Source organism: Lepisma saccharinum, chromosome 10 (genome assembly GCF_977018435.1).
Source record: "Lepisma saccharinum chromosome 10, izLepSacc3.1, whole genome shotgun sequence".
Classification (NCBI taxonomy): Eukaryota; Metazoa; Arthropoda; class Insecta; order Zygentoma; family Lepismatidae; genus Lepisma; species Lepisma saccharinum.
This window is the reverse complement of record NC_139238.1, coordinates 28,806,728-28,833,631: the sequence shown is the minus strand read 5'-3', so window position 1 is coordinate 28,833,631 and position 26,904 is coordinate 28,806,728. Positions and strand designations below refer to the sequence as shown.

General features: G+C 37.1%; 1 protein-coding gene across 2 annotated transcripts in view; it reads right to left on the bottom strand.

Moving 5' to 3' along the window:
• Positions 1 to 9,112: 9,112 nt before the first annotated feature.
• LOC145994286 (mitochondrial import inner membrane translocase subunit TIM14) overlaps positions 9,113 to 26,904 on the bottom strand; it is a 34,757-nt gene continuing 16,965 nt past the window's right edge. For both annotated transcript variants that reach the window (XM_083130390.1, XM_083130391.1), the window contains exons 2-4: positions 26,735 to 26,869; positions 19,130 to 19,240; positions 9,113 to 9,318 (exon numbers count right to left, since the gene is read on the bottom strand). In XM_083130390.1, the coding sequence (XP_082986516.1) occupies positions 9,211 to 9,318; positions 19,130 to 19,240; positions 26,735 to 26,869 (354 nt within the window). In that variant the 3' untranslated portion in view covers positions 9,113 to 9,210. The remainder of the gene's footprint in view (positions 9,319 to 19,129; positions 19,241 to 26,734; positions 26,870 to 26,904) is intronic.

The following is a 26,904-nucleotide window of genomic DNA, read 5'->3' as shown; positions in this document are numbered from 1 at the left end:
GTGACACTTAAAGTGTGAGGTACCCATGCTCCACACTTCTGAACCTTTCCCATCGAGTGAAGATGCTTCTCTACAGTAGTGTGGGAGCAACCCATTGTCTCTGCCAGTTCCCTTGTTGTTTGACGCGGATTTTCATGCAACAGGTGGTTCAATCGCTCTTCATCGAACTCAACTGGACGGCCAGAACGAGATGCATCTTTGAGGTCAAAATTTCCTTTTTTGAACTTCGCATACCAATCACGGGCGGTTCTTTCAGCTATAGCACCCACTCCATACACAGCACAAATGTTGCGAGCAGCTTCTGCAGCCTTAGAACCTTGATTAAAGGCAAAAAGGAGGAGGTGTCGAAAATGCTCATTCTTCTCAACTTGACATTCCATTTTAATGATCTGTAAATAACAAAAAAATGTGTCTTAGTAACAAAGAAACATAAATTTAGGTAGAACAATATATTCTCTTTCGCATGATGTACACCTTCGTGCCAAACGTATTTAATGTCATAGAGATTTTTCCAATTAAAAAAAACGGCGGGAACTTAGTTGCCAACCCAATACTTTAATAGTAATGCCTACTGTATTATTCTCTAATATTCAGCAGTTGTTATGCAAACTTTTAACAACATTGATATTCCAAATTATTTGTCAGTATAAAGGGTGTTGCTACTTGAATGCAGTCAATTTTCAGTTGTCTGGGAAAAGTTCACAGAGCAACATTTAATGAAAGAACAGAGTCTATCTGAAAGGAACCTACAATGTTTCATTTTACAAAACAACTATATCTCTATGTGCTCTCCGTGGTTCACAAACAGTACAGGGGCTCCTCTAATGCTGAACGGAATCCCGATTATATGTTCCGAGATTTCACATTCTTCGGCATTATACATTCAATACTCATGGTCCCAGTAGAGCATAACTCTCAAAAGAAATGCTTCCTTTCAGATGGGATCTGTTGTTTCATTATATCTTGACTCACCTAAACTAGCCCAGGCAACTGAAACTAGGTACAATGAAGTGGAACACCCTGTGTATTTATTATGAAGGCAAATATTTATCATTCAGGTCCTACAGAATGTTTACTGTTTAATATCAGATTGGTACATTATCTGTAAAAATCGGTACATCCTTAATGAATCCCACCAACACTTATGCGATGCTGACTTTTGTGTTGATGTTTTGTGAATTATAATTACTTTTTAATAAGTTAAAACAAACATATTTGTTAACATTTACCTCCATGATGTCTTTAAAGCAATACAGGTAATTTAGTAACTACTGCCAAAGGAATAAAGTAAGAGAATAAAATATATTATTGCAATGGTTTGATGTTAATATGCCCAGTTAATGAATGGTGAAGATTTTATTCTGTGGGTTGCTCCAAAACAAACATTCAGTAAGTTATCCTTTAGTGAGGTATATTGACTGTAAGCACCGGATACAAAGAAATTTTTATTGTTCTTTACAAAAACGGCAAATATATATCTTTGCTCTTTGTATAAAAATACTGTTCATAATTAGTACATTTTTTATATTTCCCATGTTCTAATTCTTCAGAGTTGTTGTTGGTAGTAACTAGTAAATGTTTAAATGTTACTAACACTGTGTTCTGTGAGTTCCAATTGTAAAAATAAGAAACTGTAACTTTCAGTACTTATTTTTCTTTAACAACTATAAGTTGACAATGCTATAAATGTATATTAGGTCTGTTGAACAAATTATATCAATTATTACTTTCATATCTGATCAACAAGAGTTCCTGCAAATAGTTACATACTGTTTTATATGTACATAATGATTGGCATCTTTTTCAAGATTTCTTTATAGTTGATTGTAAATAAGGAGAAATATAATGCACCAAAATTTACAATATAAATATAAATCATTGGATGTCTTTATTTATTAATAGTAATGTCATTATGATATAATAACATACATGGAAATTAGTTCTTTTGGCCCCTATTTAACTAAACTGGGCATTGACAAATAGTATTGTGGCCTGAAATTTACTTGACTTAGTACGATTTAACTGACCGATAGTTAGATTTTCTTTACTGAAGACTGCACAGAGGAATATAAAAACCAGTTTTATCATAAACACACATAGGCAATGGTCATAAGTAATACTCCTTTTAAATTAAGCTTAAAATAATAGAAATAGAGAATATTAGGAAGAGAATAAGATCATGGAAACTTGTACCGTTAACTCAAAATTTAAGAATTGTTCAAGTCTCGAAAACATACTGCAAGTCTTAAGATAATAAAACACGCAAATGAAAATCAGTATCTAAACCATACCACAAAAATATCTAAAAATAATAGCTCTCATGTATGCAGTATTTATTCCAAAACAAAACAAGTGTATTTTCAGAAATGCATTTTTATCTTTTTTGTTTTCACTAAACAATCTTGGTTCTTGCACGACTTAACTACAAGTAGGATTAAGGCAAATTAGCATTTTAAATATAATTTGGTGCATGGGAAATACTCTAGGGGAAAAACATTTATGCATAAATCATCTTTTATTGAGGTATGAGAGAATTCTTGCATTGGCAAGTTTATGATCTCATTTAAAGTGGAATTGAATTGATATTGTACTGTTGTTATACATATGATTGGCTTATTTACTTTTTCTTCACTTCTTATGTAAGATGAATATGTGAGTTCACTTCTTTAGCCGTCCATTACGATTCATAGTTAAACTTGTAAGATTATATATCTCAATAAGTAACCCTTTCCTTTACCCATAATTCATAAATAAATGACGGAACTGCAGTGCAGTATTGAAAATATACACTAAAATGCTTCTGAATTTATTGTTTCTTTTATCTTGCCTCTAAATGCATTACCCATTATGAAATATTGGAAATGGCACTTATGAACAAAATGGATAGAATGAATCGATAGATAAGTGAATATCAACCGACAATGGTATATTGATAAAATTACAATATACACCTATGCATAATCTCGAATTGGGTGCGATATTCTTACTGTCGTTACACATTTAAAATGACTAGTTCTCGTAAAATAAATTTCTGAATATGCAGTTTCTTTTCCAAGACGAAACTCAGAAATGTTATACAACAATTAAGGAATGTATGCTCCAAATGCAACTGATACACATAATTAGGGTGGTTGACACTTTTTGGAAACAACTGACCACTGCATAGCAGAACTGGCAACAGCTTGAAATGCAGCACAGACAAAATGCCTTGTAAAATCCCACCAGTGTACACATACACAGTCGGATTCTTCCAGACAATAGCTACACATTGCCAGAGCTGGCCACGGAAGGGCTGAAGCCCCCTCCCAACAAACAAGAAAAACTATATAAATAAAGGCTCTTAACCTAAATATGCATTTTTGTCTGGTATTTTGAGGTATATTAAATGTGACTGTCCTTCCCCCACAGTTTTTTATGCCACCGTTGCTGTGCAGAAGGTACATAATGTAACAATGATATGCCCAATTTGCCTTATTAGATTTCTTCGTTGTTTCTGTAGAGAGAATCAGGCTGGGATTGAAACAGACAATTTTGCAAATCGGAGAAATCAGGCAATGTTCTGTAACTAGCACCTAAAAAGCATATAATACAAAAAATATTACTCCTGACTTCTACATTATAGCAGAAAATTCACCATTCTAAGTGTTACTTGCATTTGTTGGCTATTTACTTTTTTTTTTCCTTTTAATCTACATTTCCGCTCTACCTATTGCACGTGTCAGTGAGGACTTTTTCAAAAATTTTCCTTGTTTTGAAAAACTGCTATGATTTGTAAATTCAAAAAAGGTTACATCTCTTTAGAATCTTTCTAGTGTGTTCACATGAATCTTCATGTGATTTCCTTTCACTCTTTTTCTACACATCTGTAATAGTTTTGCAACATCTCAACTTTATTCTCTATTATAAACATCTAGACAACAGAGAAAGGACATCACATGAAGGTTCATTTGCTGTAGAGGAAATTCTAAACAGATATACTTTTCTTCGTATTTGGATATCTTAACAGTTTTTTTTTAAACTCTTCACTTGCGCAGGACAAAGGCCCACTGATACTAAATATTTCTCTTTCCAACCTTGCCAACTGCTTATATAATCACATAAGATCACCACCTTGTTACAGATAGGTACTTCAAATAATAAGAATTAATGAATATGAAAGCTGAAACTACTAAAAAACTGAGTTCCCAGTTTAAAATATTTTTCTCAAGTTATCAAAAATCTCTTTTGTTTTTATAGCATCATATATACATTTTTAAAAAATTGTACTGGTTTAAACAATTTTTTTGATAATTACTTCCCTTGGGGATCTTTATATCTCAATTAGCTTTCAGAATTCCTTTAACATATGTGCATTACCAGCTACGAGCTTCCAATGTTTTCAGAGTTGTTTTTTCTGAATTTTAACACTCCAACACCCCCAAAATTATTTCTTTGCTTGTCACGTAACACAGCATTTGTGGGCTTGCTTTTCTTTTAGTTTTGCATATTATAATATGCACATCTGCTTCTTTTAACATTCATGATGTATATATATAGAGAGAGAAACTGCCAGTTAACTAGTTTTAAAAAAACAAAGGGACATTACAGTACAAAAATGATTCAGGAAGTAATACTGTTCATTTCACAGAGAGCAATTGTGTTCGATCTGTGAACATTGTGTCTTTCTGTAGTTTGTAGAATTGTTGTAAAGAGAATAATATGAAGAAAAATAATCATTTTTTACATTAGGTGTGTTATTGTCTGTAGTAAGCTTAATATTTGTGGTATCGTAGTACTGCAGATGGTTGTTTCCTGTATCAGGGTATAAGCATGACATGTGCATTATAAATGACAAGCTCAGCAGAGAATTTCTATTAATTAAGCATGAAAGAGAATCAGTATATGTTCAAGTATTAACACATTCACTGCCGGGAATATATAAAGGCAACAGGTGTCTGTTTAGTAGTACACATACTCCCAGCTCCACACTTTCTGTGTTAACGTGTAAGGAGTCCGCTGCTTCCCAATTGTTGTTATCAACAATGGAAACTTTGGTCTCTACAGCAAAACAAATTAGATTGTTGTCCGAATATTAGTGAGAATGGTTCCACCAGAGCTCTTTGTAAAAATCTAGGTTAACAGTACCATTGTCATACTTACGAATATATTTCTATGTTCAACATTTCTGTCATCGGCACAATAACGTGCATCGGGAACTTCGAAAAGTGCAAGCATAAAAACAAAGGGGATACAACAGCTTAAAAGATAGAATTAGAGTTCACCACCTTGAGACATTGAGATTTTTGCTTTAAGTCCACTTTATGCACAGATAGGCTGGACTGGAGCTACTACTTAAAGTAGGATCCAAAACCATTATGTACCTCCACCAGGTATCAAACCTGGGATCCCTTGATTACAAGGTGATGATGTTACCATGCCATCGGGGAGACACCTTGTCCGCACCATCATTAACATTTTCCTGGGTGACACACTTACAGTACCCAATAAGCATTTGAAAGCAAATTCGATTTGATTGTATTAAAAGAACAAAAAACTAAATAGTATCTTATGTAACTAGCTTGTATTGTTTTAAATTTAAAAATAAAAAGTGAGAATACAATTACGGAATTCCATACAAAAAACAGAGGCAAGAAAGGCAACAACAATACATTTCATGTTGAGCTCACATTTTTACAGTGGGTGGGTGAACTTGTATACTGTCAATTTCGGTTTTTCGTTACATAGTGGAACCACAGGCAAAAAAGCTTGTGCAGACCTGTGACTCCTATGTATTGTACTCCCAAGTCAAGGGGAGGGGCACAGTGGAGCATGCTTCCTTATGGCCCGAGTTGAACTGATGGGAGGAGAAGGTGCACGAAGGATTTTGGCTGAAGGTTCTTTTCCTTGTGGTCGCTCTATAGCTAGCTATATTACTCCCAGGGCATCATGACACACAGTTTGAAAACCCCTGGCACAGAAGACTGAAATGTTGAACAATGAAAGAAGAAAATACAATTTGCAGCAATCTTGAATTTTGCTTTCATCATCATACTGTGATTCCTAGTTGTATTGAAATCATAATTGGACATCAACCATCATCTGTATTATCATTCTTTAGGGGCTTTGTGGCTAAGATCTTATGTAGGAAATGTACAATTTAGAAATATTACTTTTCTGGAACTAGGAAGATAAATTTTTGATGAATGTACGTGTAACCATATTCATAGCTAAACAAAGAATACTAGTAACAATCTCAATTTTCAATAATGTCATAGCTGACACACAACCAAAATGATAACAACATACTTTACAATTAACCAACACAAATTTAGACAATGAATGTGTTAAACACTTGAACTTGTTATCAAGACATGTTACTTACAGTTAGCCCACAAAAATAATCCCTTTGCATTATATGAATAATACATATATATATAATAATATGGGGGATATTACAATCAAAGAAAGAAGTGAATAGTTATTTTTTTTATGCAAAAAATATACTTGAACCAATGAGCGCACAAAATGTTTTATTTTTGCTTAGTGGCTGCTATCAGAATGTTTAATTTTATCTATACTTATATATATATATACATATAAAGTAATATAATAACCTATATACTTAGATTCATCTATACACTACACATGTGCATACAAATATAACTCTCACAATATTTCCTTGCATAGTAAATGTTTTATGTTGTACTGTATCCTTTGCATTATAGTTTATTGGTAGTTATAAAAGTTATATCAATTCCAAATCACACTTTTAATGTCCATTCCATAGCAAATGTAGGGATTTTGGGTTGATTTAAAAAAAATAATAATCTCTTCCATTTGAATTGTAGTGGATATTTAACTCTGAACTAATCCAAATGTATTATTATTATTATTATTTACATTGTTTGAGGAAACAACCTGTACATTATTTTACCATGTCTGTTAAATAGTGTAAAATATTTAAAAACTGTATATGTTTGTATATGAGTAAGGTTATCTGTGTTGAAAGTGCATGAACTGTCTGTTGCTATAAGTGAAATGTGTACAGAAATAAAAGTTTTAATAGTAAATGTCTAAATGTGTGGTAAATGTCATTTCATAAATAAACCCGAACTGGAATAGAACAAGGTATTTTATTGCCTGATAACTCAGATGGTGCCATTATATTTTATATACTGTGTTGTACAGTCACGGACACTTCTGGGTTGTAACATTCCCATTGACTTTCAATGGGAACATTACAACCCAGAAGTGTCTGTAACTACAACTACAGGCAACTTAAGGTCAGGTTCAACTCTGGACATCCTGACTGCAGTGTTGCCAGTAGCATTTCATGAGTTTCACTAGATCCATCTGCCCATAGTCTGCCTAAATTGTACATCCATAATCAAATGACCAATATGCAATATTAAGTTTTAAAATTTATCACTATAGAATTTCATGTGAGCATCCTATTGATGAATGTTTAACTTTTTAATCAAACTATATTGTGTATGTTTCGTAACTCTTTGCTTTTCATGCTTTAAGCTTAAAGCAGGATCTGCAGCAATGTGTCTCCACTGGCTATTGAACATGGAACCCCTTCATTACAAGGTGATGCAAACAGACATTGACTTACGGAATATAAGAAGAAGTTGGCAATGATTTATTTTGAGAATTTTCTACTTGATCCATCAGATGAGAAATTATCTAGCACAAAAGATTATACTTGTCTTTAATTTATACAGGTAAACTACGAAAATGTACAGTTATTCCATTTTGTTGTTAACTTTTACACATTCAGTTCAAGAAAAATCTTTCAAAGTGGGGAGGGGCAGTTTAGTCATGAAGTTTATGCGCACACACGAAAATCTCATTTTTTGAATTTTGAAAACTCATGGAATCACTTATTCCTTGGATTTAAGTGGCAGAATATGAAAACATGATGGCCAGATCTGCTTTTGCAATATTATTTAAAACATAATACACACTTTGTTTACTTTGGTTATTCTGTTGAAATACTAATTAAATAAACTTTATTTCTGCTTTAAAATTATTTTAGGGCGGTAGGGGAGTACTTCAATTTAGAATGAATTATGACAATTTCTAGTGGAGGTCGGCTGATTGGTATTACCTCGTTCACAATACCACAGGAATAAATGTTTACTATTTACGACATGGAAAGAGAGAATCATGCTGTTCATGGTAGCTGTTAATGTCCTGGAACTATGGCTGATATGTGTGTGAGAGCATGCATAATGATCAACAGTTACTGGTACCGTGATGTGTAGTGAAAAAAGTTTTACACTGCTTGTGTTAATTTTCTGTAACAATACAAGATATTTTACTTAAAGCATTAATTACTTAAAATGTCAATGTAGTACCACCTCCTATGTTTGCCAAATTATTAGCAAATAGACAGATCCACACTGGTGGATACTAGGCATCGTTGACACATCCCATTGCAGTATCACTAACAGAAAATTCCACAGAAGTAAAACAGCAGAAGCAAAAAAAATAGATGGACTAGGAGTGACTTGGTAGCTCAATGGCACTGTATGCCAGAGACATGGGTTTGATTTATTGATTGAGTTGATGTTTTAAGTCTACTTTATGCACAGTAAGGCTAATCGGGACTGGACTTACAGTTTAAAGTGGGATCCGAACCACTATGTGCCTCCACCAGGTATGGAACCTGGGACCTCTTGTTAACAAGGTGACGACGCAACCACCGGGGAGGTCCTAGATCTGGGTTTGAGTCCTGGTTGAGGGCTAGTTAACAGTAACAGTACACCTCAAAACATTTCCCCCCCTCCAAATTTGGTTTTAATAAAAGTGGAGCCTGTACATGAATTACGTGATTATCAGACTGATTGAATAAGGTTATTTTAAATCATTTTCCTGCCCCTTTTGGTTAATCATAATGATGAGGATGAGTGATGATATGATGAAATTGATGAAGGGACACTCGCAAAGAATACCCATGCCCAGACTGAGATTCGAACCTGGGATCCCTGGAATCATTGCATGCTGTGCTAACCACTCCACCATGGAAATCAGTGTGAAGATCACATGCTGGAGAAGAATGACTGGATGCCGCTTATGGAGTCCGTCTCATTATCCAAACACTTTTAGAAACTAGTAAAATAAATCATTCAAATTACATAAAATAATATATTTATCTACCAAACTGTACACTATATACAAGTTATCATCTCATCTAAATAGCAGAGAAAGAGAACAAAATTGATCCTACTTCCCACTGTCTAGCAAGTCCTTAGCTTCGTTTATCTTTGCAGCTACATATGGCGACCCTCCTCGGTCAGGGTGATTCAGCAGCATTATTCTCTTGTGGGCCTCCTACGGAAGGAAACAAAGAAATATGACAAAATTTCACCATCATGAAATAAATATGATACATGCAATATCATCTGGCACACACTCAATGTTTTCTGCAGAACCTTGCTTGAAGATGAGACTCCAGGGCTGCTCTGTAGAAAGTGTTTTTGTTTGGATTAGGCAACACTGTTTTATAGTGTGCCACAAGCAGTTTATCTTGACCTTCATCTACTTTGTCATTCCAATACTTGGAATTATTTCATCCCTTTGAGAGCTTTCTGTAACTCCTTATTATTTACTATTTTGTCCATACTGAAGGGTTGAAAAAAGTGGCATAAAAAAAATGAAAAACACAACAATCATATCACAATTTAAAATAAAAAAAATTCGATACCCTCTAAATTAAAACACTGATTCATATTTGGGAAATTAGACACACAATAGTAAATAAATACAGAGAACCTATTCACGAAGCTGTTTTTCGTAGTTCTATTAATTTCGGTGGCCACTGCCACAATCCTATTAGTTTTATTTTACTTCGGTTTTGTGCCACTTTTGGCTAATTTGCGAAGATGGAGATGAGTGATGATATGATAAATGAACACTCCCAAACATCCATGCCCAGGCTGGGATTTGAACCCAGGACCCCTGGCACCATAGCATGACGTGCTAACCACTCTGCCACAGGAGGTGGCGTGATTTCAATTGATTCACAAATTTACAAATTTAGCATACTATATTATACTTGCTGGCAATCTGCATTTTGTATTCATATTTTTGTTATTTTCTGCCCCATTTGTGCTAATTGCAATGATGGGGATGAGTGATGATCAGATGATATTGATGAAGGGACATGAATGAAGAACACCCATGCCCAGTCTGTGATTTGAACTTGGGAACTTCAAGTAAGATGGATCACTGGCAAACTTAACTTGGAAATAGTGGAGTATTCTGAAAATTTGACTTGCTTTACCACAACAACTATTTTTTATTGTATATATTTAGTATGTATTAATTAAATATAATAGATTAATATACGTGGTCTGTTAGGAAAGTGATGAGACTGATTTTCTGTAAACGATGAATTTTATTATTTTTACAAATCAAGGTTATGCCCTTCAAGATAGTTCCCTTGGGCAGCTACACAGCGATGGAGGCTTTGTTTCCATTGTTCGTAGCAGTGCTGGAAGGCTTCTGCTGGAATACCTTTTAGTTCGTCGGTTACGCTTTTCTGGATATTATCCAAAGTATCAAAATGGCGTCCTTTCAAGTGGTTTTTGAGCAAGGGGAATAAAAAAAAGTCACAGGGACTGAGATCCGGCAAATAAGGGGGCTGAGGTATCACAGGAATGCTTTTTTTTTGCCAAAAATTCATTAATGGCGACTGCCGTGTGACATGCTGCATTGTCGTGGTGCAGCATCCATGATTCATCACCTGTCTCAAGGCGGTTAAAATTTGATGGACAGTAAACACGTTCAAATTTAACTCACTACTGATCATTCTCACCGTCAATTGATGATCTGACCTCACTCTTTCCACATTGTCATCCGTTTTTGAGGTTGAAGGTCTTCCCGCACGAGGTTCGTCTTCCACTTGTTCTCGGCCTTCTAAAAAGGACTTGTGCCATCTGAACACTTGTGCCCTAGATACTGCATGTTCTCCATAAGCCCTTTGTAACTTTTCATAAGTCACAGTGGCGGATTCGCCAAGTTTAACACAAAATTTGATGGGCACAATGTTGTTCAAACTTTTGCCAGTCCATTTTCGTAATGCACCTCACAAACACAACTTCACTTCAGATGCTCTCAACAATCATGTAGCAACTGTAACAAGTTGAAACTTGTTCTGAGTCAACGGCAAGCGTTCACCTACCTGCCGTGTGAAGGAGGGAGCAGCAGCGTTGCCGGTTCGTGCACAGTGTTGCCAGTCTCATTACTTTCCTAACAGACCACGTATATAATACAATGTAGGCATGCAAGTAAAAGAGACAGAAGTCCGACACTTCAAATTTAAAAAAGGTAAAGTGCTCCCCTGTGCTTAGCACCACACCATGAAGGCGTATAGGGGGTGTGGGGGTAACGCCCCACACTTTCTTGAGCTGGTCATGATTGGAGGTGATGTGATCAGCATGTTGCCCCTGACCGCCTTTACCCCCTTCTTTATTTCGTGCATTACACTCGTGCGTGTAGTGATCGCAATGCATCGTAGGAAAAAGGGTAAGATAATTAAAAGTGGCGAGAGAACAGCAGTCTTACGTGTGTTTGCCTACTTGAAGGAAAAGAACCCCGGACGTAGCCAATCGCTTATTGTTAGTGAACTTCGCAAAGCGACTGGTGTCAGTAAAAGCACCTTCTTTAGATTAAGAAAGGAAAGTGGCAAAGGACCAGTCACTACACCGTGAAAAATACAAGGTGGGCTTCAATATAAAACAAGCAGGGAAGTGAAGTATAATGACTTCGTACGTAGTGCTATACGGCGTAAATTTCACACATTTCTGTTTCAAAATGCTCCCCCTACAATTAGGGCCGTAATGAAGGAAGTTAACGATGACAATGATTTGCCCAATTTCACTTATTCAACGTTTTACTGTCTGGTAAAAGAAATGGGGTTCGAATTAGAAAAGCGAGGAAATAAAGCACTAATGATTGAAAGAAACGATATTATATTGTGGCGACATTCATATTTACGGAAAATGAGACAATTTAGGAATGACGGAAGGGATATTGTGTACTTAGATGAAAGTTGGGTAAACGTAGGGCGTACTGTGCCAAAGATTTGGAAGGACAAAACAATAAAAACTTCTAAAGAAGCTTTTTTGGTTGGATTATCCATGGGTTTTAAAGGTCCTACTGCTCGGGGTCCACGATTTGTTTTGCTGCATGCCGGTGGTAAGATGGGGTTTGTAGAGGGGGCTAAACATGTTTTTTTAGCAAAAAAAAATGTTGCTGACTACCATGACGAAATGGACAGTGGTTCAGTTTGAACGGTGGTTCAAGGAGCAATTGCTGCCCAATATTCAGCCAGGGACGGTCATTGTTATGGACAACGCGTCTTACCACTGTAGAAAATTAGAAACTATTCCTACTTCCAAAACCCGTAAGGAAGAAATTAGGGAATGGTTGAAATAAAAAATATTGCCTTTTCAGATGATTCTCTTAAAAGAGAATTGCTCACTGTCGTGAATTCTGTGCGACACCAATTTAATATTAATTACGTTGACTCGATTGCAGAAGAACGTGGATCAATTGTTTGTAGACTTCCCCCCTACCATTGTGAACTGAATCCTATTGAAATGGTATGGAGTCAGGTTAAAGGGCACGTTGGGTGGCATAATGTTAATTTTAAAGTGAAAGAAATGGGACCTTTGATAGACATTGCGTTTCAATCAGTTACCCAGGAGCAATGGTCGAATTACTGCAGACACGTTGAAGGGATAGAAGAGGAAATATGGAATGCCGATCTACTACAGGATGACATCGAACCTTTAATCATTAGGTTAAGCAGCAATTCTTCCAGCAGTGGCACAAGTTCTGACAGCAGTGGCCAATCCTCCCAAGACTCGTCGATGGAGGGTGTTGATCCACTGTCCGATTAAGGTAACAATAATGAATTTATATATATATATATATATATATACACACAGAGGTTGTTCCGTCTACGTTTGGCCAATTTCGTTCCTCCCCCCCTCCCGGGCAGATTGGACTCACCCGAACTGGCACGTGGCGTCCTGCAGTGTTGTGCAGTGACTGTCTGGGAACGGAGTTGTTCATCCGCGCGGACAAAAATAACGCACAAAACAGGACCATTGTTGTGAGTGTTGTGTAAAATCTTTTTCCAAGTGTGTGGGTTTCCGCTCTGTGACCAACATGCCGCCCAAACTAAGCCAGTTTTGGGAAGGCTATGTTGCGGCTCTTTATGACGCCCAGTTTAGTGTTTCTGTCATTAGAAAACAGTGCAAGAAGAATGGTTGCAACATCAGTTTAAGTGGAATAAAAAATGTTATTAAAAAGTACAAGAGCAACGAAGCTCCATCATTTGGATCACCAACGAAGTTGCCTAGGAAGCGGGCCAAGGCCAAGGCCACCCCTACCATGCAGAGGAAACTGCTCAAAATGGCAATGCAAGAAAATCCGCCAACACAAAGGTGTATGGCTAATCGTCTTGACGTGTCTTTGGGGACTGTGAGCCGGACCTTACACCATCAACTCAAGCTGGAAAAAGTCATGAAAGCTCGCTGCCATCTTCTCACGGATGCCCACCAAAAGGAACGAAAGTGTAATGCCCGGAAGCTGTATGAACGGCATCTGGCAAAACAAAGGTGGAAGCACGTCGTAACGCTCGATGAAGCATGGATTTACCTTTCCGACTGTGGTAAACCGAGAGCCATCATGTACCGAGAGAAAGGCACAAAGAACTTCAGAAGGTGGGTCCGTGTATGTAAAGAATCCTTCCCAAAAGGGTTCATGGTCGTTACTGGCTACCGTTACCGAGGTAAACTGAAGATTCATAGGGTGGCGAAGAACTGCAAAATAAACTCGCAGTATTATCAGGAGCAGATCATGCGGCCGATCTACGAGCATGAGATTCCAACAATGTACGGAAATGATGCCAATCTGGTGCGCATTCACATGGATAAGGCCTCATCACATACTTCACGATCGTCCCTCGCATTCTACAGGGAGATGGAGGAGGCAAGTGGTATACAGGTGATACCTTTCAAAGAGGTACCTGTTAAATCTCCAGACGCAAGTCCTATGGACTATTGTGGATTTGGCTTGCTGAAGCGGGCTTTGGGAAAACGGTGTGTGACAACTGTGGAAGGACTTTGGAAAGCTGTGCAAAGTGAATGGGTCAAGATTCCCCTCCCAGTTTTTCAGAGAAGCCTATTACAGTGGAAATTATGCTGTCGGGCTATTGTTAGGAACCAAGGGACACACATCGAGCACTTAAGGACCTGGCGCCATGGATTAGTCTAAATTTTTGGGTAAGTCAAATTTGGCCAAATGTAGACGGAACAACCTCTGTATATAACACATTACCATATCTCAATGTTATTCTATGAAATAATTACAGAGAAAGGCGAATGAATATTAAATGTGCCTGTGCATTAAATCTAATGGGAAAATGACATGCTAATGAACTGTAACGTTCACAGTATAATATTAATATTAATAATTACATATAATTATCATTATAGACTATATACAAAATATGTAACACCTTCATTGTGAAGGAAGCTCATTTCCCGGCGACATGAGCTAGCGCTGTATTGGCAACACTGTGCGGTTTAGTGTTGTCGTGGATAAGAACACTTCCAGAGCGCAGAATTCCACTTCGTCGGTTTTGTATGGCACGTCTGAGTTGTGATGCGATTGTTTTTCCCCCGCTCCATGAAATCCAGCAAATACACATCTTGTTTGTCCCAGATCACAGTTGCCATGACTTTTCATGCAGATGGGGTTTGCTTGAACTTTTACTCCTTTGGTGGGTGCGACTGTACAACACCATTGCCCTACTCTTCCTTCACTCATTACATTCGGACCATACACTTCAAACAATTCTCCTTGAATTTCGGCAGCATGATTACCTTTAGCGTTAAGAAACAATTACAGACCGTACTTCTCAACAGGCAGGATTGTGTAATCACACAGCCAGTTTAACACACTCTAACTCACATGATAACCAACAGCAGACTACCAAAAATGTGATTGTTAGGTCGGCAATGGACCAATTGATGATACTGCTCTGGCACGTTCCGATCACTGTTGCCAATCACTTTTTGTAAACAGGGTTCCGACGTGAACTTGAATTTATTTTCCATGAGTTTTTCAGAATCTTCAATTTTTCCCCAGAGTAGACAATAGACAGTGCAGTATTGTTTATTCTTTACAATTGCTTCCATTTCCCCTCATAGCCATAACATCACCACCTTATTACTATTAGAGATGGACTAGCCGATTGATTGATTTAAATTTTTGGGTGCTTCGGCTATTGTGGCCATTTTGCACCCTTCAAAGTATATGGGGGAAATTCCCTCATCTAAAAACCCTTACCTTAAACATAAAAAATAAAAAAGGGGTGTAAACAGACTTTGAGAAAGGTGAAAAATGCAAGTTGTAAAGGGATTTCCATAGGACAAACACAAAATTTAAAAAATGCAAGGATAGTCTAAAAAATTTCCTCAGAAACAGTGTAAAAGGCCGGTTCTTTTCAAAAAACATAAACAAATTTGGTAAAACACTCTCATTATCTCCCAACATGGATGGATGATACATCGCTGGGAAGGTTAAAACTCTGTCTGAGGAAATTAAAATCATCACATGCGAGAAGAATGTGCTGAACACTTAATACGGCACAGCGGAAGGTCCAGCCCTTGCAGCAAATCGCAATGTGTGAGACGGTTGTGTCAGATTCGAAGCAGAGTTAAGATGACTTACTCTTGGTGAGAGAGAGAATGTGAACAAGGTGGACGAGAAGGTCGCCATCTGCATCAGCAGACTTGGTGGTAGCATCAGCTCCTTCGTTCCCCTTGATGCCTACATGACTGGAGACCCAGCAGAAGCAAACTAATTGTTACTCTATTGCTATAGGCATATCTGTGAATCAGTAATATTACTGATAATTTTAGCAATTTTTTATTACTTTTATGAATAACAAAATACAATTTGTATGTCATGGTTTTGTGAATTAAATATCTAAATAACATTATTAAAGTAAATCATATTGAATCAATTTGTTACATACATTAATTGAGGAGGTGAATGAATGTTCTGCAAGAATCATTTGCAATTTTGCATTGGCTCAGTTATTGGAATTTAGTAACTTTTATATCAGTACTGGGAAATACTTCGTTATCAGTTCACTTTCTGAAATCAAACTAGATGAAAAATCCCTGTGCACGTATAATTAAGGACCACGGTTACAGATGTATGAGAAAAAAAATGGGTTTACCAGGCAACATGGGATGGGAGAATATGCCACTGCTTAGCAATAATGTAAGAGCAGAATATTGTCAATGGATACTTTTAAAAATTTGTATTTTAACCATTGGTATTGTCAATTCTCTTTTTTACAAAATGGAATTGTTTTAACAGCAATTGAAAGTGTTTTCTAATATACATGACTATGAGGAGAATTTGTGAGGACTAGACAGACCTTTTAACTGCAATGACCTAATGAAAGTCTGTGGTGTAACAGCCCTTTGTGCACCAATGCCCATCAAGCAGCTGTTCACTAAAGCCCCATCACAGCTGTTATCTGGTTTTCTAGATTTCACTTTTTTCTTTTATTTCTTCTCCAAATGTCCTCATGAAACTCGGCTGATTTTGGTGCTGCAACCAGAGATTGAACCTGTAACGGCTCCCAATGAAGGTAAGAGAGCTAACGGTCCACCTACACTGGAGCACTCTTTGATGAAATAAACAGTTATAAAATGTGAAGTGAAAACTTATTGAGGGATTGCAATGTACGTTTTGTAAGACACACAATGTTCCCAGTGCTCAAATTTACATTTCTCAGGCAACTGCATCGTGGGTAGACTCTACACATATATTATGTGAAGTTATGTACATGTGCATGTTAAGTATGAAAGGCACTGAACAGCAAGCTGTCCACTAAAAGCTACAAGTGTTGGTTTCAAAACAAATTGAAACTGTATCAAATATCGTCAAAATAGGTGATTATAAGCAGTTTCACCACATTTTGAAAATATTTTAGGTGGGTTGAACTCAGATATGTTTTAAAATTTTACACAATAATATAAGTAGGCTGAGGATTTGACATAAATTGCCATCTTTTTGTCCTTGGTCAGAAAATATAGGCTTTTGCGTTTAACATTCATTTCGGGCAATTTGTGACAGGAACATATGAATTTTATAGTGGCTGTTTTTATCCATTTCAGTCATAAGTACTATTTCAAAGATAACAGCATTTTAAGTGTCTAATCCCATAATAATATACAAAAAAAAAAAAAAACTGGTTATAAGCCTTATCCTCCCTAACATTTCTAATGACAAAGTGACCCCAGATAGTGTAAATAATATTGGACACTGAAAAATATCACATTGAGATTGGAGATGTAACAAATTTATTGAAATATTTTAATGAATTGAGTAAGTAATTAAGAGCCATTATTTTGAAATTACAACCAAGGTCAAGAAAAATTAATATTGAAATTAAAATCGATTTAGTTTAGTTTGTAATTGTCATCGAAAAATGTAAATTTTGTCCTGGAAAACCTGGAAAATTCACGGAATTTCATTTCTGCTTGTTTGTAGCAACCTTAAGTTATTTCTCCCCCCTCCCTTTATTCCAAATGGGATAGTTTTAGCTTTTATTTATTTGATGGATAGCATAGTGGTAATGTCAGCTTCTTGTAATCAAAGGGTTCCCCCTTTGGCCCAGTAAAAAGAATGTCAGAGGCAGGAAAAGGTGGCGAATGATGGATCACTATTGTAAAAAATATATAGGTCCCCCCCCCTATTTCGAAAGTTCTTGGTACGGCACTGTATGTAGAGTTTTGTCTTTAAACCCACTTTAAGTACAAGATGGCTAATCGGGACTGAGGATTTGCAGTTTAAAGTGGAATCCGAACCACTTGTACCTCCACCTTGCATCAAACCCGGGACCCTTTGATTACAAGGAGCTGACATTAGCACTAAGCTATCCATCAAAGAAATAAAAGCTAAAACTATCTCATTTGGAACATAGAGAGGGAGGAGAAATAACTGTTCCACTTTCTGAGAGGGGAGGAAGTGTGTTAATTTACATTGACATTTCTTAACATTTTGATTCTTTTCTCAAAAATGGGATGAGGCCCCAATGATTTCTCATTTCCATGTGTTAGTACATATATTCAGCTACAAGATACAAGATGGCATACTAAGTTTTTTCTTCCCTTCCGTAGTTTTGAGATAAGCCTAATTCTAAAGTTGCCGATATCTCAATTTTTGAGTATTTAAAGGGTTATATCTGTTAACAGCGGCAATGTCCAAGTAATGAGCTCTATCAGGTAGCTTGTCCTAATAGTGAGCTTCCATGACCAGTAAACAAAATTTTGGGGTAGTGTTGCTTAACGAAGATATTAAGGGTTGAAAACAGACAAAAACTGCATTTTGGAACCTCTTTGTTGTCGCATAACAATGGAAAGCAACAATGCCCCATCAAAACAATTGAATGTATCAAACAAACAGTCTTATACTAACCCTACATCAAAACAAAATTTCTGGTGTTGTTGCCTTCCAAAGATACAGCACTCCGAAGTTACTCATGTTTCACTTTTCATGAAAAATGGAGGGTTTGACTTTAAACTCTGACATTTTCTACAGGGCAAAGAAATTTTTTTCAGGGTCTCAAAATTGCAGAACATTAATTTTTCATGACCTACTTTAACATATAAAAAAATCACCGAGATCAAAAAATACAACTATCCAAATATAACTTCTTTGTTCGAATTTCAAAATAATGGCTCTTGAAGTTGTGTGGTTTCTTAACGTGTATAATGATGAAACATTTGTTTTCTTTATTCTGAAATAAAATATAACTACAGACAAATAATTGGGTGGGTTCCAGTCTCAAAGGTCCACATAAGTTGGTGTCACTGACTATAAGGGCCAACTTCTGCCTTATTTGACATGAAATGACTTAAAATATAAACATACGTTTATACAAAATATCTACAATCAAGAAGCCTCTTACCGAAAAATGTGAAATTTCAGTTCTTGCACAAAAAATATCCAATTTCCCTGACTTTTCAGCTTAGTGGACATCCTGACTTGAAGTAACAATAATTTTTAGTAATAATTATAAAAAGGCTCATTACGTTTTACTTACACCGATTCTAGTCTTGTTTGCATTAGGGGAAACTCCAAGGATTAGGCTGGCCTCTCTCCTCGTCATCTTCGATTCAAATCCACCCCTGTAGTACTTGCTGTTTGCAAATGCCTGCAGAACAACGAGACAATTTAAAAATTTTCAGGTTTGGTTTAGTTTCTGGTTATTTTACATCTCTCTCTTCTATTGCATCTAGTTAACTATGATAAATTCAAATGTAAAATAGATAAACGAACAAGTACACTTCTTCCCAGCATTCATATAAGATACCTTTAGTAGGGGGTGCGAGCCTCAGCAATCCGGTGTGAGCCTCAGCAACTGGACGGGTCACATGTGGTGGATAATGAAACCTCCCTCAGATATGAAGGGAAGCTGCGAATAAGGGGAAACTCAAATAAGGAGTCCCGGATCGAGGCGGCAAGCCAAAAACAAAAAAAAAATGAGAAAAGAAAGACGCAAGATGGACTGAAAATTGGAGACAACGTGGGCTACGAATAGGGACATTGAATATTGGAACACTGACAGGAAGGCAAATTGTGATGGGTGATTTTAATGCACAAGTGGGAAGAGACAGGAAAGGGTATATGGATGTACTTGGAGCAGATGGATGGGGACAGAGGAAGGAGGAGGGAAGGAGGCTGCTGGACTTTTGTAAGAGAAACAGACTGTTAGTAGGTGATAGCTGGTTTAAGAAGAAATATGACAGCTATAAAATCACAAGATACAGTTGGAATAATGAACAAAAGTCTGTAATAGATTATATATTGTTAAACAAGTAAGTAAAGAAGAAAATGAACAACATTAAAGTAATACACAGGCTACTAGTAATAGATGTGAGGAGATGGAAAATAAAAGACAGAAATATAAGAGTGTGGAAATTGAAGGATAAGATGATAAAAGAGAAATATCAAGAAATATTGTAAACAAAAGTGCCAAGAGATGAACCCAAAGGAGTAGAAACAGAATGGATAAGATATAAAATAGAATTAGTAGAGGCAGCCAAAAATGCATGTGGAAGGACAAGCAAGAAAAGAAAGAAGAAAGAAACACCATGGTAGAATGAAAGAACTAGAGGCAGTGAAAAACAAAAATGATGCATTTAGAAAATGGCTTACAGTTAAATCACAAAATGAACGGCAAGAGTACGTGGAAAAGAAGAAAGAGGCAAGAACAGTAGTAAAGGAGGAAAGAAGAAAGTGGATGGAAGAATGGGCCAAAGTGCTAGAAGAAGATGTAGATGTGAACAAGAAAGTATTGCATGGATTTGTGAGAGAAAGGAGAAGAGAAAGAGGAGACAGCTGTAAGCTAAGGGATGAAAGGGGAAACGTTGTAGAAGAGGATGAAGAAACGTGGAGAAAGCACTGAAGAGGATGAAGAGAGGTAGAGCACCTGGAGAAGATGAAGTGCCAGTGGAAATGATATTAGGAGCTGGAGTGATTGGTGTGCAGTGGCTGTACAGTGTGTTGAAAACAGTGTGGCAAGAGAGAGAACTGTCAAGGGATTGGACAAAGGGAGTAATACTTCCCATATTCAAGAAGGGTGACAGAAAGGAATGTAAAAACTACAGAGGAATAACACTAATGTGCCACTCAGCAAAGGAGCATGACAACATATTAGAGAAAAGAATAAGGAAGTAACAGGGCTGAACATGAGAGAGAAACAGTATGGATTTAGAAGAGGCAGATCAAAGGTAGACCTAATAGTCACCATTAGGCAAATACAGGGAAGGCACTACGAGTATGGAAATGATTTGATTATGGCATTCCTAGATATAGAAAAGGCACGCGACAGCATGGACAGAATAAAGATTTGGAAGGCTCTAAGAGAGACAGGAGTCGAGGAAGAGATAGTGTGTAGAGAGCAGATCACCAGATCAAACAGAGCTGTGTGAAAACACCAGTGGGAAGAAAAGAATGGGTCATTATAAGTAATGGACTAAAACAGGGAAGTGCCCTTTCCCCACTGCTCTACATAATTACAATGGATGCAATTAACGAAGAGGTGGGGAAGAAGTTAGGAGAGGAAGAGATGAAGGCCCTGTTGTTCGCTGATGACTTAGTAATATGGGGAAACAGGGAAGAAGTACAGAGATAGCGTGATAGTTGGAATGAGGAAATCAGAAGAGCAGGAATGACATTCAGTGCAGAAAAGAGCAAGGTGCAAATAACAACAAGACACAGAGCCAGAAATGAACCAAGAACAAAGATGGACACGGAAGAGTTGAGGGTAGTGGAGAGCTTCAAATATCTAGGAAGCATAATTGAGACAAGTTGAAGAATAGATGAGGAGGTAAACAGAAGAGGACAAATTGGTGGTGGACTATATCAAAGCATTCGAAGATTAATATGGAACAGGTATGTGCCAATAATTACATACGGAGCAGAGACTTGGACAATGACAGAGAGAGACAAAAGAAAGATGCAGGCAGTGAAGATAAATTTTTAAGGAGTATATTGGCGAAGACTAGAAGGGATAGAATAAGGAATGAGGAGATCGAACAGACAATGGGTGTGGTGAAGCTTCAGGACAAGATAGATCAGGAACAGATGAGATGGTTCGGACACATGAAGAGGATGGATGAAAAAGACTACCAGTAAGAGCTTACTATGAACAAGGAGTGGGAATAAGGCCAAGGGAGGAGACCAAGATGTCGGTGGAAAGAGCAGATAGTGGAGTGTTCAGAGATTGGAATATCGTGGAAAGAGAGGAGTGGTGAAAGACCAGGAAAAATTGGAGAGGCTTGGCTTCTATGCTGACCCATCCAGAGGCAGGAAACGGCAAAGGCTGATGATGGTGCGTAGGGGTTATGAGATGAGCAAAGATGATGTTTTACAAACCATTTGTTTATTAACTTCCCTGTATTGAAGAGCACACAAATAATGGCATAGTAATGATTAGGGAGGTAAGGCAGTGCAACATTGCATGAATGGTGACAGTGTGTATCAGCATATTCTTCCAAGTTACCTGGTTTACAGTCAGTACACCAACTTTGTTAATATTAATAGAAATTGCAGGAAAATTTGAATTTGTAGGACTTCTGTTTTTGTCTTGTTTGCATGCCTGCATTGGTATTTTATTTATATTATATCTAATTAATATACAAGGGTTATTTTTTTAAGTAAGGTCCGTTTTGCAATAGAAATGAAGTACAGTCCAAACCTTGCACCTAGCAAAAACCACCTCTTCTGCCATCTGAACACCTCCCTGGGCGGCAAACTTTTAGACACTAATGAAGAAGTGAAAACAACCGTGAGTAACTGGCTTTCATCACAGGTGGCAGAGTTCTATGAGGAGGGTATCCAAAAACTCGTATTTCGTTATGATAAATGTTTAAACCGGCAAGGTAATTATGTAGAAAAATAGAGAAGTGTATGTAAATTCAGAAAAAAAATGTTTTTTTTTAAAAAACATTTACATACTTCGTTTTTATTGCAAATCGGACCTTACTTAAAAAATAACCCTCGTATAATAAATACATACAATATATAAGAGTTGTTGCGGTAAATCAGGTCAAATTTTCAGAATACGCCACTAGTGTGTATGAAGAAATTAGTATTTTGCTTATTTAACATATAGTATTTTCTGCCAAATTTGGCTAATTGTGACAATGAGGATGAAATTGATGAAGGGACACTCACATGGAAGTTAAACCTGGGAACTTTGATGGAGAGATCAAAAGTTAGCCACCAACATTGAAGAAGAAGCAGAAGGCAGTTAGGCCATTATTGTTGTTAAAAATGTTCCCTTTATAACTGTAAGCCAATAGAAGCATAATTATTAGGGATGGGCCGATATGAAATTTTAGCCGATACCGATAAAGTACCGATATAAAATTTACCGATACCGATATTCTACCGATCCGATATAAAATTAGAAATGATCCTTGAAGAACCTGAAATGATCATTGACCTCCTTAATAAATGTGTGTTTCAAGGTGACTGCAGTGAAAAAGAAGTTGAATATTTAGACATTTACTTTTTAGAAAGAAGGGCATGGAGATTATCCATAAAAATTACAACAAAATGTTAGAATTTTGCACTAAATTATAAGATATTTATCGATATATCGGATCGGTAAAATAATCGGTAATTTTACCGATAAACCGATACACCGATATGCCTATATCGGCCGATACCGATAGAGTACCGATTAATTGGTCCCATCCCTAATAATTATAATGCTAAGAGCACCATACCTGACAAACCTATGCTAAGACCACCATACATGCAAAACTAACCTGCTTACAAAGTACAGAGCATTCCCTGACATTCGCTACGAGATTCGGTGGCAAGCAGCCCGCCTTCAGCGCTTGTCTTTCCCGGTGAAAGGAGTCCGCGACACTCACATGCTACATTCTGTTTTTTTTTCTCCCTACCTTTGCTCTCTCTTTTTTTTCTTCTCTCTTTTCTTTCTGTTGACGTTGAAGACTGATGCCAGTATAATCCTCCCTCGGAAGTTGTGTTGTGTCGTGTCCGTGTGTTGAAGATTGTGGCTTAATATGGCACCACAAAAGTTTACATTACAACAAAGGATTTATCTTGTCGAATGTTACTTCGGAAAGAGGAATTGTGGAGAAGTGCGACGACGTTTTGAAACGAAATTTCCTGGTGTTCCCGTTCCACATAGGACCACTATATTAAACCTCGTAAAAAAAGTTTAGAGTAACAGGCTCAGTTCTGAATAAAATTGGAAAGAAAAATGTGGAAATCTACATAATAAAGTATACAAAGACAATACGCACATCATCCGTGAGTTAAAAGAGAGTATTGTATGAGAACTCGGGAGAATTACAGTAGACGAACTTGCACGTGTAAATGCCAATTTCCTTCGGAGATGCCAGGAATGTGTTGCAGCAGAGGGACATCATTTTCAACACCTTCTGTAAGTACACAATATGAAAACTCTAATTTTAATAGCAGACTCCAGCGACTGTCGCGAACCCGTTCATCAGGAAAGACAAGCACTGATGCCGAGCCGCTTGCCGCCGAGTCAGGGAATGCTCTGTATATAGCAGTATCATGCAATTGAAACAGGTTGTAGTCCCTGGGATGTACCTCTTTGTCAACAATATTGCAGATGGACAGCCATCTACAACTTACAATCTTTTCATCTGTCTGTGTTAGTACTTGGGATGGCCAACACTTTTCATATTCAGGTTTTCTGGTTCTGGATCTGGGTATTTTCCTTTAAATTACTGATTTAATCACTTTAAGGAAATAATTTATAGAATAATGTACATAAGGAATTTGTATATATCAGAAACACTTTTGGTAAAAGTACATTAATCTCGTAATCACTGAATGGTGTTTATTAGAAAGGAAACAAAATACATGTACTGATGGGCTGAAGCTCATAGGAAAGGAAATGTAATATGTAAACTGTAAACACATTAAATTTCTCGATTTAAAATTAAATAATTTTTGTAGACAAAAACAGTAAAAAATTTCTGTACAATAATATACAAAATGCTGATCATGTTAAACTGTAAATAGTCTTAATATCATTAAGCTGTAAATAAATATGGCAGCTGATATTTTCCAAACTACCATTAAAAAAATTGCCAAAATTCAGCTACAAAGACTACAAAAAATACTGAAGCTACAATTATGTCGTACATCCAGAATGTTTTATTTTCACTGAAAGAAAAGTTACTGAAATTATTATAGTTTCATTAACGCATTCAACAAACATTTCCATAATAGGTTCATATACAGAGGTTTCCGATCTATGGTGACGAAATTACACACCTCTTGCAGCACCACCAAGCGGGAAGAGAACAATGCTGGCAGTTGTGTGGGCACGTTGGACGGTTGACTGTGCGTGACAGGTGTGGTCAGTGCGTATCGGGAAGAATGCCGCCAAAAATCAGTGCATATTGGGAGGGTTACATATCTGTACTTTCCGACGTAAACTACAGTGATAGTGCCATTATAAAACTGTGCAAGGAGCGTGGATTTACTGTGTCCAAACATGGCATATCACGGGTGTTGAAAGGAGCAGGTAAGGCAAGGTGTGGGATGATTCCTGTGGGGCAGAAACAGGCCAACCCCCGGCCTGCTACTTGCCGCACACCAGCTACAATTCGGGATGTCCGGGCGCTGGTCATGAGGGAGAATCCAGCCACACAGAGAAGTATCGCGAACCAGTTACAAACATCACTGAAGACAGTGGACATCATCATTCACCGCATTTTGGTTTGGAAAAGTGACGTAAAGGGCATGTTCATAAGCTCAAAACAAGGTGTCAAGTCACACATCTCGCTCAACCTGCCTCTTCCTAAAAAAAAAATGGCAGATGAAACTGGAATTCATACCATTCCTTTCACAGACATTCCAGTGAAGTCACCTGATGCCTCACTGATGGACTTTGGCACCTTCAGCCTACTGAAATGAGTCTTGTCTCACAGGAGATCCTGCACCATCGAAGGGCTTTGGAAAGCCTGTCAGGAGGAGTGGTTGAGGCTGGAAATGACTACACTTCGTGCCAGTCTCCTATAGTGGAAACTTCGCTGTCGGGCAATTACCAAGATGTAGGGCCACCAAATAGAGCACTCTCGATGGTGGCGACATGGTTTCTCTTAAAGTAGGTGCAATTTGAAACGTCACCATAGATCGGAAACAACCTCTGTATATAGTATCAGGAACAGAAAAATGCTCATTTACACATATTTTTATTTATTTCAAAGTGTTTTTAAAAAACAAAAATCATGATTTTTTTATCCACTCTGCTCTTATCGCCATGCAATGAAATATGAGAAAATCCAGGCATTTATGCCATTTAGTATCAATCACATATTCTCAGATGCAACATTATTTCTTCATTAATCAAATATTCCTAATGCAGATTTCATGGTCTCTTGTGGAACATTATTTGTGACATTTCCCCCACCTGCCTAATTGCTTTTCTTTGGGGCCAACAGTGGTGGAAGAAACTGAAGTTGATTGAGCTTTGCAGGTTAACTTGAGTACCAGGAATCATCCCCAAAATATATAATTTTGGATAGTGTTTTGGCATACCCTAACCTTTGGAAGATTTCAGCCGATTTGGCTCTCATAAGGTTACATGTGCCTGAGCAGGAAGTCAAAGAGCCCTTCTTCATCTAATTTGTTTACGAAAAGTTTTGTGAACATGTATTTATCAATGTATTTTTGTTAAAAAAAGACAGAGGCAATTTCACCATCAGTGAAACCATGGCTAGCTCAGTTCATTGAGCAATGGCACGGTATGTGAGAGCTACATTTTGTATGTTGTGACAGTAATAAAGGAAATTATGTTTTGCTCCAAAAAATAAAGATTTCCTTCAATATTTTTTCATATTTAAATACACGTGCGGTTAAGTATAATTTACAGAAAATTAATGTTAATATTCGATAGTCTGTAAAGAACAGAACAGCATACATGCAGCACATTCTACAAGTTACATTGCATCCAGAATAAAGTAACTATAAAGTAACTGTAACTTAATTACTTTTGAAGCACAGTAACTAAAACTGTTACCTTTAAAAAACTACCAGAAACAAAAATAGTGTACAAAACTTGCAAGTTAATTTACCATAAAATAATAACTGAAATGGAAGAAACATAAAGTGAAAATGAATCAAATACCTGGGAGTCCAACTTAGGAAGGTTTTTCATAGCTTCATTCATTCTCTGGCTTACGAATGGGAAGGACCGCATGATGTATCTTCCAGCAAAACCTACAGCTGCTAGTCCTAGTCCTGCGGCAACTATGCTGCCAGCCTGGAAGAAAATTTAATCACAGTAAACTGCACATC